The sequence below is a fragment of the Rhincodon typus genome, chromosome 13 (genome assembly GCF_021869965.1).
Source record: "Rhincodon typus isolate 14 chromosome 13, sRhiTyp1.1, whole genome shotgun sequence".
NCBI lineage: Eukaryota > Metazoa > Chordata > Chondrichthyes > Orectolobiformes > Rhincodontidae > Rhincodon > Rhincodon typus.
The window spans coordinates 36513671-36527180 of record NC_063344.1 but is presented as its reverse complement, the minus strand read 5'-3'; the positions used below and the strand labels follow the sequence as shown (position 1 = coordinate 36527180).

The 13510-nt window shown below is 38.7% G+C and overlaps 1 protein-coding gene across 4 annotated transcripts in view; it reads left to right on the top strand.

The window, feature by feature from the left end:
* The window catches only part of LOC109934363 (ephrin type-B receptor 3), an 88048-nt gene that overhangs the window by 21298 nt on the left and 53240 nt on the right, over positions 1-13510 (top strand). For all 4 annotated transcript variants that reach the window (XM_020533170.2, XM_020533169.2, XM_048604276.1 and 1 more), the window contains exons 2-3: positions 2220-2284; positions 7258-7930. In XM_020533170.2, coding sequence (XP_020388759.1) covers positions 2220-2284; positions 7258-7930 — 738 coding nt within the window. The remainder of the gene's footprint in view (positions 1-2219; positions 2285-7257; positions 7931-13510) is intronic.

Sequence of the window (13510 nt, the reverse complement as noted above, 5' to 3'; positions counted from 1 at the left end):
CAAATTGACCTTCCTTAGTGTGAATTTCCAGGGTTTGAAGGTGGGAAGGCAGGCTGGAGGTAGAAGGCATGGCCACCTCAGGAGTGTCCTGAGTGGAGAATTCTGAAGGGTCTATGTGTGAGCCATTAGTCATGTGGACCAGTGGCTGGGGCGATGGAGTGCAGGCATGTCCACCTCTCCTGCAAAGAGAGAAAGGGACAAATTGGGTGAAGTGCCTGCTGGTGCAGTTGGTGGAAAGGTGCAGAGGCCTTGTAGGATTAGTGGTAGGGGAGATTGGGAGGCCTGGAGGGAGCACTGATGAATGAACATGTAGCAGACACCAGTGAGAGTGGCAGAGCATGAGCCTTCGTGGGGGAGGCTACAGTATCAGAAATAGATTGAAGATGACATAGCAGAATGAAGCATCTGGCACTTAACCCTGGTAGAGCAGCTGTCCTTCTTTAGGCACAGCTGGCTGTGCACCATGGAAACAGTGCTGAACTGGGTGGTGACCCTGGACCAGGCTGTCAGGAGCTGGTACCATGGATTCCTTTGCTGGTCCTGTGGGAAGAGGGCTCCTCTCCTTTGCACCACCCTCTTGACCAGCACCTCCAAGTCTATGTTGGAGAGTTGCCTTCTCTGAAATATTCTGGAAACGTCCTGGACCAAGCAGGTCAGCTTAGGAATGCCACAGCTTTTGTGGGTGCACAGTGAACTTTTAAAGATGGCACAGATTCTGGTCTTTCTGGCAGATTTCCACTGAGTGGTGAGATATTCTGAGAACGGCATTTGTTAAAACAGGGTTGGAATTGGAAGTGATTGATGCTGTGGGGCAGCGGAGATGGATAATGGGATGAGTTTGGTAAGATATGGTTGGTAAACCTGCTTGGCCTCACAGTGAAAAACCTTCCAAAAACTCAATGGAACTCAGATATTGTTGCAAAATTTGGCCCCAATTCTTTTAATATTTTGAATACTGTAAAAGATATTAGTCCCACTTAAACACAAATGATGAATGCATATTAGCATTTTACATTCCATTGCTTTTAAGTCCTTTTTCCAATAGTATGCCCAAAATTTTCCATGGCAAATGTTAGTATGATTTTGAACATGAGTTATATTACTCTCTTTTACTTGTTATTTCTTATTTTATGTGCCTGCTGATGCAATGCCAATAATTTAAACTGACTTTTTATGGCCGTATTTACTTGCATCACCTATCATGACCAGTGTGTCGATGGATCAAGATTTCTTCATACTTCAAAACCTTACAATTAAGAGGCCATTTCCATTGCCTATTCTTACTTCCAAACTGTATTACCAAACATTTCTCTAAATTAGATTCCATTTGTCATCTATATCTATCCATCCAGCTAGTTCATTTCTGCTTCTTTGGGCTTCCTGTTGATATTTTCCCATAATTCCAAACTGATACTATAAGCAAATTTTGATAATTTTTGGTCTCCTTAATTTTTGAAGCAAGTTCAATTTTGCGTATGTCGAATAAATAATAAACTAAAACCAGACTCCTACAGTGTCTTTACAGTCCAATGAACTACCTTCACTTATAATCTTGTGTCCACTTGTCATTTTATGTCCTCTGTATGGACAACACTGCAATTTAAGCTTGAAGTATATTTTGAGGAATCTATTTACCTGTATAGATTTAAGTTTGCAGTAGCCCTTTATAATAGTCAAGCTGCTGAGCAGCTGTTCTTCATCATATGTGGCTATAGAAATCATCCCCTATTTCACTGATTTGTAACAGTCTTCTTCTGCTGCAGGGCCTCTTTAATGTGAATTACCCTGATCCATTTTAAAACCCTCTGCGCTTTTGACCCTATCCTCCCTCCTAAGCAATTTGTGCCCCTGGTTTCCTTAACCTTTGTCTTGTAAAGTGCAGATTTATATGCTGAGACCCCCAGGTTGTATTCTGCATAAATCAAAAAATTCTGTGGATAAAACACAAACCATTGGTTCCAAAGAAAGGAAATACACCTTTTGCCTAGTTGCTTCTTCATGGGTGAATCAAATATTCAGGTTATAAAAGCTGAAGACCACAGACATGTCACATTGTATACAGCAGCTATATTTCTGAGTATAGGCACGAAGAAGCAGCAATGGAAGTTTGTTCTGTTTTATTCTTCTGATCTGTGAATATGTAATGCTGTTTTCTATTTTATCGCAAGATTTTTAGTTTTAGATTATACATTGATTTTTACCTCAATTTTGGTCCACAGAGACTCTTATGGATTCAAGATTGGCAACAGCTGAATTGGGATGGACTGCATACCCAGATTCTGGGGTAAGGAAAGTTTACACAGCACATTATTGACAAACAAAATTAAAATAATAATAATTTTAAAAAACCTGTAGTCCACAGAGGTGATCTCTCAGGCTGATATTCCAATGAGGTAAGGAGGGAATCATAGCAGAAAATACTGAAAATACTCAGCAGATCAGACAATGTTTGTGGACAGCAAACGGAGTTGACCTTTGAGGTCAGGACTTATTGTTACGGTGCTAAGGCAACAGGGTATTAATGGACCTGCTGCCCTTTAGACAAGATGTTAAACTGAGGCTCCATCCATTGAAATTGCTAAAACATATTTTAACTCTGTGCAAAGAACAGTAATCATATCCTGGATAACCAAAAATGTTAAAAACAAAGTATCTGTATGTTCAGCCCATTAATGGTTGTAGGATCCTGCAGATGAATAATTACTTCTACATCTGGCTAGATTAACTTCTCACACCACTTCATTAGTAGAAAAACATTGGATATTTCAATATGATACAGTGCTAAATAAAGAAGGAGTGTTGGTTACTTTCAAAACTTTGCTCACTAATTAAAGTAGCATTTTGAGTCAGTAGCACAGCAAATGTTGGGAGGAAAGTTTTTCACTGACCTGAGCCCAGGTGTGTGCACAAGTCAGAGTATACCGCTGTAATTAAACCTGCTCAAATTTCCACTATTTAAATAAATAAAAGAATAAATAAATAAAAGAAAAATGGAGTAATTTACTTTTCAGGCTTGTGGTTCAACCCCCTAGTCTGTCCATGCAGTATGTTTGGGTACAGATCCCCTTTATAGATAATTAATGATGAATTTAATATGACAAGCCAGTCCTTTTTTCTAGTCTTTGAATTATGCACCAAATTCTGGAAGTGGTATTGTTTGCATAGCTTCAGAGTCAAAAATTCAGTCAAGATGCCTAACATTTGCAAACAGTGGACAATTACAACCTGTCATTAAATCATATCAGGCAACATGGAATTAGCTATTCCGTGCCAAGTAGTTAATCAAAATGACAGTACATGTCAGTAAAAATGGTAAAGAACAGGGCAATCGTAAATAAATGAACGGTTTGTTTGCAAATGTGGAAATTAATTGGAAGGATTGTTAAATACGGTTAAATCCTGATACATAAACAACTAAGTTGTCAAGATCAAAATTCTCCTAAATCAGAGTTTTATTTGAGTTAAGGCTCCACAAAATTGCATGGTGGATATTTGTGTCACACAACATTTAAAAATTGTTTCACATCATCAAAACAATCAAAAACCTGACCAAAGTATGCCAAGTACAAATGGTGTTTGATTACTGTAGCAGGCTGCAAAATCTAATCCAAGTTGAGAATAGATTGGTTCACTCAGAATGCATTCTGGGAGCAGAATTTAATGCCCTCCTTCACTGTAAATGTGATGATGGTTGGACATTTAGTCAGGCAGATGAGACTCTGGCTACGTTCCTGCATCCGTCCTGATGATGTTTGTTGTGGGAATGTCCATGCATCCCCGCCCCCCAGTGCAAGGAGCACAACAGGAAACCTGTGCAGGATTGCCTTGTGGCTCCCACAGAAGTGGTGGTGCCTGGTGGAGGGTGGAAGGGAATCCTTTCGTTCTTTTTTTCAAAAGTCTGATCAACTGTCTGATCAAGAAATCTGTACCAGGGACCTACGAAGACATACCCCGTGCTCTTGCTCCTCAGCCTTAATGAAATAGGGTTCAGAATGTTTTATCTCTGTCAGTGGTAATATGAGGAGGAATGTTTGAACAGGTGTGCAGCTTCTGAATAGAAGAAAAAAGATTGGGCGTTGCATGAAAATATCACCTAATCTTTTAAAAATCCTTGCAGCTTCTAATACAACAACGATTAAGGGGAAAAAAACTTCTGTATTCAAACTGAGTGTAATCTTACATGTGCGAAGCGTATATTTCCCACTGTTCAATCATATGGTCTTTTTATATCACACCATGCATGGACAATATTTCCATGTAATAAAACTGAACATTTTCATCAGAAACTAAGTCTTGAGTTTAAGTTCATTTTACTTTCAGTAACTCATCTTGAACAATTCTCAAGGGACACGCTTTTATGTAGAAGTCCCAGACAGACAATGTTTGGATAAGTGCACCAAGACACCTTTCTCAGATGTAATTATCTTTGCTGAATCAATGTTCATAAATTATTAAGGCACTTCTTCAATTTAAATATATGTACAAACATAACTATGAATTGTTTTGAACAGATTGTGGTTACCAATCTTTTGGAAGCTTACAGCATTAAGTAATTACAGCAACCACAAAAGTTGCTTAAGATTTGTTTGCAATAGTTTTTAAATATAAACATTAGTTGGTATGAAGTGAAACAAGAAGAGGCAGTTTTGCTTATTGATCATACCTGATCCAGTTGCAAATGTTGTGATGGAATTATATGCCATGCCATCTTCCTCTTCCAATTGCCTTAACTGAACCTAATGATTAGAATCATTTTTACAATGTTTCTCCACTCTGATGTTATTTTACTTTGAGAAAAGCACAATCAACTGCATGGTGGGACCGCACAATGATGATTACTTAATTTAAATTACTTCACAAATCAGAGAAAAGTTCAAACAGAATTAGATTCTTTGAAGCTGTTTTGATGATTAGAAGAGCTAAATTAGTGAGTAATTAATGCTTAAATATTGCTTATGCATGTTGTAAACTACAGTGACATTCAATATGCCAACCAATAATATTCGTGACACCTTTGAAACATTTCTGCTCACTAAGTTTCAGTCGAGGCTCCAGAGTATAGTCTGGCTATTTTAAAAGAGAAAGCAGCCTTGGGCATTATATTGACATGACTAGACTTGATAGGACCTATGACCTTTAGCAGCTATTAACTACTTAGTAAATCTAGCAGCCTAGACATCTATAATCACATTTTAGAAAACAAATCTTCACAGTTGATTTCAGTTTACCTAAACCAGTAGCTTCAAATGTCAACCTGTGTTCTTGGAAGTCAATCAGTAAAGATTACATCAATTTGCACTGGAATTTCTTGTACATGTGGCAGTTCTGTTAATAGAAAGGTGTTTATTTAAAATGTTGCAGGTGGGTTAAATATTGTGTTGGATACCAGTGAAGAAGCAGAATATTGCAATTGGTGGAAATCAGAAACAAAAGCAGAAAATGCTGGTAATACAGTACTCAACAGGTTTGGGAGCATTTGTGGAGGGAGAAAATTAGTTATTGTTTATGATTTTTGGTTGGAACGGGAAAGTTAAAGGTGAATGAGGTTTTGCGTAAAGAGTGTTACGATGAATTCAACAGGTATGTGATAAAGTGAAAGATAGGAAACAAAGAGTAACAGAAGCTTTAGTCTCTCAGGGCCAATGAGATAGGTGATGGTGCAAGAAAAATATTAAAAGGCTTGATTTAATGTGTCCCTGCCGAGTGCATTTTCAGTTGGAGGGGAATACCTAGTGCTTAGAGTGGATAACCAGTCTACCATCTCCCCACTCTTGACCTGACCCCCATAGTACAGGGGAAAGGGGTAACAGCATAGTGTGGATGACTGGGCACGTGCCACAATCAGCAGACTGTTTGCCACAAGTAAATAAATAAGGGCCAAATGACCCCAATATTATCATGCCCATGCCTAATAACAATTGGATTAAGCAAATGAGCAAGAATGTGCATCTCACTCAATTTTTCTTAGAAAGGCCAAGAAAGAAGAGAGTACTATCTTCAAAGGGCACCCTTTTCCCATCAGGGCACCCCATAGAAGATAGTAATGACCCCCTCCACTTCCTTTCTCTGCACCTGCATTTTAAAACCTACCCCTTTCCCCAACTTTCTATGATGCTTAAACCCTTCATCTCAATGCTGTCAACTTGCCCAAATCTTGGGATCCATTGGGACCATCATCCTGACCTGCTGTGATCCAGGCACCATCCACTACTGAGTAGTGTTGCCATGGGGGCTAACTGCTGATCTGATTGGTTGACAGCTCGAGAGGTTGAACATTCACTCATTGAAGGGTGGGGATTCCACACTTCCTCACAGGGCTTATGGCTAAGGGGCGGGCTTCATAACAGTCTGCCAGCTGGCCACTGCCTTTCTTTCTGGAGAAACAAGCCATCTCCTCCCAGTCCCCATCCTGTAACATTCTCCCCAAAGGAGTGAAAGATGTAACCAGAGCAAGTTTGCTGCTGACTGCAAACAAAAACGATATTTAAAAATGCAAAGTAGACAAACTGGTTTAGAGATTAGACTCTAGAATTGTTGAACGCAGTGTTAAGTCTGGAAGGCTGTGGAGGTCTAAATCACAGAATCATAGAATCCCTTCAATGTGGAAGCACGCCATTTGGCCCATCAGGTCCACACTAATCCTTCAAAGGGCACCCCACCCAGACCCAACCCGCTGTCCCCGTAACCCTGCATTTTTTCTTACCATTGCTAACCCACCTACCCTACACATCCCTGGACACTATGAGGCAATTTAGCATGGCCAATTCACTTAACCTGCACACCTTTGGACTGTGGGGGGAAACCGGAGCACCCAAAGGAAACCCACACAAATGTGGAGGAGAATGTGCAAACTTCACACAGATAGTTACCTGAGGAAATGAAAGAAAGAGTGCTGTTCCTCAGGCTTATGTTAAGCTTCACTGGAACAGTGCAGTGGGCTGAAAATCAAGTCGGATGTTTGGTCATATTTTATTTAAACAAAATAGCACTAAAATATGTATGACAAGTTATGATCCCATGCATCTGAATGGTGTTATGAAAATAACAATGCTGAAAGGATTGCAGCAGTAATTAATGTATTATTTTTATATAATTGATAACACTGCTGACTATAATGCCATCAGTATGTCTAAACAATTTGAAGATTTACTCGCAGTACAACAATTGTAGAGTTAATACATTTAGTAATATTTAAATGTATTATTTGTAAAATAACAGTGATTTTTAAAATAATTATTCTTTGTTTTCTTTGTTCAGTGGGAAGAAGTAAGTGGATATGATGATGCAGTAAATCCTATTCGCACATACCAGGTCTGTAATGTGATGGAAGCGAACCAGAACAACTGGCTTCGAACTACTTACATTGAACATAAAAACGTTCAGCGAGTATATGTGGAGATGAAATTCACTGTGCGGGACTGCAACAGCATACCAAATATCCCAGGTTCCTGTAAGGAAACTTTTAATTTATTTTACTATGAGTCTGACACAGACTCAGCAACAGCATCAACTCCTTTCTGGATGGAGAACCCATACATAAAAGTGGACACCATTGCACCAGATGAGAGTTTTTCCAAACTGGAGACTGGTAGGGTCAACACAAAGATCAGAAGCTTTGGCCCATTATCTAAGAATGGATTCTACCTAGCATTTCAGGACCTGGGCTCATGCATGTCACTCATTTCCCTGCGTGTGTTCTACAAGAAATGCCCATCTGTGATCGCAAATTTTGCAGTTTTTCCAGAAACTGTTACTGGAGCAGAACCTACATCACTTGTGATTGCTCCTGGCATCTGTCTCAGTAATGCTATTGAACTGTCTGTCCCCCTGAAACTGTACTGTAACGGGGATGGGGAGTGGATGGTACCTGTTGGAGCTTGTACTTGTGCTGCTGGATATCAACCTGCTAACCAGGAGACAGCTTGCCAAGGTAGGAAAATTATCAATTGGTTTAGGTACTTTTTTTCTCTTTCTATCCACATATTTTAGAGATTAGTCATGAGAACCTAAGGCACCTAGGTGTAATAGTTGGGACAGTTTTCATTGTGTTTCTTTGTCAACAAAGAAATGGGAAAATCATGTAACTTAATCTTATGAAAACTAGATAAAGCTCTGGAGATACAAAGTTTGGACAGACTTTGTGCCCTCCCTTATCCTGAGTGGGATTGTAGGTGTGGAAGGATGGGTGAGGGGGATAGGGGAAGGGAGACATTTGAGAATTTATTAGGTTGGAGGTCACATCCACCTTCCTGCCTCCACCCTTATTAAATCCAGGGCAAGAAGATGTGTGGCCAGCCAATTGAGGTCCATCAATGGGTAATCAATATACATTTGAGGGTCTGATCCCACTGCTCCTGCTAGGGCAGTGGGAGTGGCTCAGGTACTCACCATGAAGGGAACACAACAAAAAAAAATTGCTTGCTTGTTTGTGAGCTCCTGAACAGGACTGTTTCTCATTCAGAAATACTTGGTGGCTGATTGAGGGCCCAGCATTGGCAAGAAGTATCCACTGAAAGATTCCGACCCTCTCGACTTGTGACCCCCTTCCTGCCATCACTCACTTGTCCCTGGATCCTCCTTCAATGTGGTGCTGGGGAAAGGCCCACACTGGTCTGAAGGCCTCTCTAAAAAGAGGCCCCAGGAGAGAGGCCACAGAACCTTGTGGCCTCCACAAGACCCTGTTCATTGTTTTTCTGACTGAATTGACCAAAACTTGTCGTCCAGCTGTAAAGTTGCACAGGGATATTTTTATGCCATGTATATTGATTCTAATCTGATGATAATGGTTGGCTCTACATATCAAACTCACTGAAGCAGAGCATTATCTGCAAATAATGGTCTTTGTCAACATTATGCATCATGTGCAATGAATGTTTCAATTAATTTTATTTTCTCTTTTCTCAGCTAGATGTACCTCTCTTTTCATTAATTATTGGTCATCTTTTTTTTTAATTTCCTTTTCTGAACAATTGGTAAGGCTTTGTTTAAGTCCATATGTACAGTGGAAAACGAAAGACAATAAATGCTGGCTCATAAAGCTTGGTGGCACCTGAACAGCTGACAGTACAACAATGTAATAAACAGGAACAGAACTATTTCTGAAAGAATTCTGTAATGGATGTGATTAACTCATTATTTTGAAGTTATGATTGGTTTAGTTTTGAGCAAGATGGTGAAATGTTTGAATTAGGACAGGCCATGATAAAGTAGCATATTCATGGTCTAATCAAATGAATGGGCAGGAGTGCCTTTTCCTATTTCAGGTTATCCTGTGTACCTTTATCAAAGTTTTTTTTACAAATTGTTTCAATAGAATCTATTAATAAAGTAGAAAGGGAAATCAGTCAGAAAATCCGTTTGGACCGTAGGGGGAATGTTATGTCCTGGTTGGAATCAAAATGATGCTGGTACTTGAGAATACTGTTGTTTCGAAAAGCAGTCTGTGAGTGGTGAATGAGATTTGTTATATGCACGTACTTGATGTATACGGATTCTCCAGCCTAAGAAGTTTCTATCAAGCTCTGCAATCAGAACACCTGCCACTACAAATAAATGGATAATTGCTAGGAAGCAGACATGTTGTAGTTTTCTAGAGGGAAATTAGGTTTTCTAAATAGTTTTGATCCATTTAAGATATATAAATTTAAAAAAAGTCATTGAACCCATCAGGTCTATTTCCTCTAAAGACTCAGTAAAATTCATTCTAAATTTAAGTACATTCAATCTCCTGATACAACACAAGTATATTCCCAAGAAGATAAATCTGTGTTAACGTTTTCTTAATGACCAAAACTCGATTGAATAAAACACGAAAAATTAGATCAGATTTAATTTTTGAGTCATCTGCAATGAATCATTGATATTTTAAAGTAAATGTCTTAAATTGTACTCACTGGTTCCAAGTGTACCCATACAAACAAGCTGACCAAGCTTAAATAATGTATTTTAATTGAAATTAGAGGTACTTAAGATGGACCGCCGTCATCTGAGCAGCCATTTTCAACTTCATGTTAGCTTGACACTGCTGGTAAATTGTGATGCATGGAAATTATTCATTGTGTACCTTCAGTTCTTGTAATTTGTGTCACTTTACATTGATTCCTACATCAAAAAATATGAATTACTCTGATCCCATTGATCATACTTTTAGAGTACTTTCAAACTTAGTTAACTTAGTCATGGTTGATGTAGTTTGCTGTCATCAACAAATTTGGTAAAGCCACTCCTATAGCAAAAGTATCAAACAGAACACAATTCCATCAAAGCTTTCATGTGAAATTTGAAAAATAACCTTTAGAATTTTCTGGGAGGTGTTTCCTGTTCTGCCAGCATTAGTTTCTCTAGAAGTACAATGGAAACCCCATCCATGTATGGAAGCTTCCATTGCAGTCCTAACAAAGTTATTGGGTGAACATTTTGACTCCATCAAAAATTCTGGACCTAATTCTGTTCTCAATACTAGTACTTATCTATTTACTTATTAAGCATCTAGAATGTCATTATATCTAGCAAAGAAGGAAAAGTGGAATTTCTCCCTGCATCTGGTGAGCACGACAGGGTCATCTCATCAATTTAAGAATAAATTCTTACATTACATATTACATTCTTTTCCACATTAAAAGTCGGGGTTTACAACTTTAGCTCAACAACACTTTCAGGCTATTTAGATAGGGTGACCAAAAACATCTTGTTTTATAAAGCAAACTTTTGAAGGATTATTTATGACATATCTCTAATACCGCAAAACCATAGGTTGACTTCCTTGAGTGAATATTTAAAAAATGTATTAACTTGGTGATTTTAGCAAACACATCAAATCCAAACTATAAGACAAACTGTTTGCTTGATATAATTCACACAACCCACATCTAACTTCATACATTATCTTTGTAAGAATGACTTGTTAAGTAAGGAATCCAAGCAGCCATGCTTGCAATTTGCAGGATATGCAGGCAGTAACAAATAATGGTCGGTGAATCAAACTTTTTAAAACATCTTTTGACGCGGATTTCTATGTACATAGATTGTGAAATAGTGCGTTGACTTTGAAATGTACTGTGATAAAGTCTGGCATTCATCACCTAGCTGGGAGCCCACCAAATCATCATCTCAGGAGTGTAAACTATTGACTGCCCTGGTGTGTTCATATAATGCATTTAATTTCATTAATTGATTTCAATCAAATGAAAACCAGGCAGCACCTAAAAACTGTAATTGATTATGCTCATGTCACCACCTCAGTAAGGATAAAAATCTGCCCACTATACCGCAGAAACTTAGAAGAACATAGCTTTAGTTGTTATGAGTAGACCAGGGTGGGGTTGAGGCATTTTGTTACAGATAGGGTTGGATTCTTTTGTGGTAGAGTGACACTAGTCCAAACATGTGCATCTTGTAGATATAAATAGAAGCCCTCTGGTACTGGGTATTGTGCATTCAGATTAACAGAAAGAGACAATTATTCTATTTAAAAAATGACATGACAATGTACAGTATGTAAAACTTCTGCAAAGTAGCCTGAGTTTCCAGTGTCGTTCTATAAAGCTTTTGTTGTGCTTTGAGAAAATCTTTGAGAATATTAGGGTGGGACAGTTCTAACAAATAAGAGACAACTGGAAATCCTCCTTCTCAGGCTTCACCTGTCACGCTACTTCTTTCCGTTTAGAATTATACAATGCATAGAAATGTACTAATTTTACAATGCCACTAGATTTTGTGCTTTTTTTTCCAGACAAAGGGCACTAACACTCAGTGTCTTCATTTGAATGTACAATATTTTGCTAAAGTAAATGCCTGTTCATGCAGGTGTGGCAACCAAATCTAAATCACACACTTCCCTGATGCAGCTTTGTACCACTACATGACATAAATTGCATTTAAAAAGCAGCACACAACATGTTTCCATCACATTAACTGGCCTTTAAAGAAGTAAAGACATAAATCAGCATTTTGTTTGATGCATACATCGTAAGATCCTAAGGTACATCCACTGCTTAAAAAAGCACTGAGGTTTCAATTATATAAGCCTAAATTTTGTTTACGTAAGTTTCAGTCATAGGCTAAGGAAAGGGAATTTCAAGGCATTTTGGCAGCAATTTATGAGCATATAAAGGGACTGATCCCCTAGCAATGAAAATCAGCTGGAAGCCCACATATCCCAATTAAATCTGGTCTACAGCTATGCACATTGCAAGCAGGCTAAATTGGATCATGGCAGCTCCAGCAAATTACATCCTGGGTTTTTTTAATGCTGGCCGGGACTCCAGACCTTGGGAAAGGGGTTGTTAGGATTTATGCAGCCTGTACGAATGACCTACCAACTCCTGCCTAACCATGGCAACTTTAGTTGGACATAAACCGCTTATTATTTGAGCTGGCCAGTCTAATTCACCTTTAATTATTTATTTACTTAGAGCAGGCCAGTTGCCAGTTTACGCCCAACCCCCGAACCTATTATAGGGATTAGCTTGAGGGTGGGTCAGAGCTTGGGAGCTAACCACACAATTACTTTATATGCCCCTTTCTCCTCCTGAAAATGTGCTTCACATGGGCAACGTAAAATCCAATCCCTGAAGTTACTGAGCACGATAAGCAGCCAATCAATTCAAAATATTCTGACAGATGGTGAATCAAGAAGCAAACTGCACTGATATCCTTCACTTATAAGTTTAGAGAAAGTGAAGTAAATGATTGAGATAAACATATGGGATTAAAGTAGAAGCTAAAATATCATCATTACACTTTAAACAAATATTCCTTTTCATAAATGTAGAAGTTTGACATTCCGCAGATGTGGAAGTGGTGTTTTTGGTACCAGAGAAGTTTTAGGGAAATGATCATGAACCGGTAAAAAAACAACTTGTGTCACATTCAACAAGGAATGTTTTGATAGATTCTTAGCGCAGCGCATTCATGTAGAAGGGTAGGTTCTCATAAGTTCAATAATATTACTTTACCTTCTGGAGAAATTGCAACAGCTCATCCTTTTGAGAATTTTAGAAATAATAATAACTTCTGGATTTCCCTGCTTAATTGTATGTGCTGACTGTGGAAGTTCCCCCAAAGGAGTTGCGAGCATGGAAATTAATTAAATACAGTCCCACTCATTATCTTGAATACATGCCAGACAGTACTCTTTAGAGGTATGGTGACAGGAAGTGAGCCTTACACTTTGCATCCAGCTGCATTCAGGTTTGAGAAACAATATTTAACTGTAGGTGGAAGCCATAAATTGGTAAATGGCCTTTTTTTTTAGGTAATGCACTGTTCTGGTGGCTGTACTTGGAATGATACAGGCATTATGGCTGCTGCAGATACATGAACGTAGGAATATAGGAACAGGAGTAGGCTGTTCGGCCCCTTGCGCCTGTTCAACAATTCAATGGGATCATGGCTGATCTGTGGTCTAACTTCATACAACTGTCATTAGGACACATCCCTTAATGTCTTTGCTGAACTAAAATCTATCTACCTATCTATCTAGCATCAACTACCATTTGTAGAAGCGAGT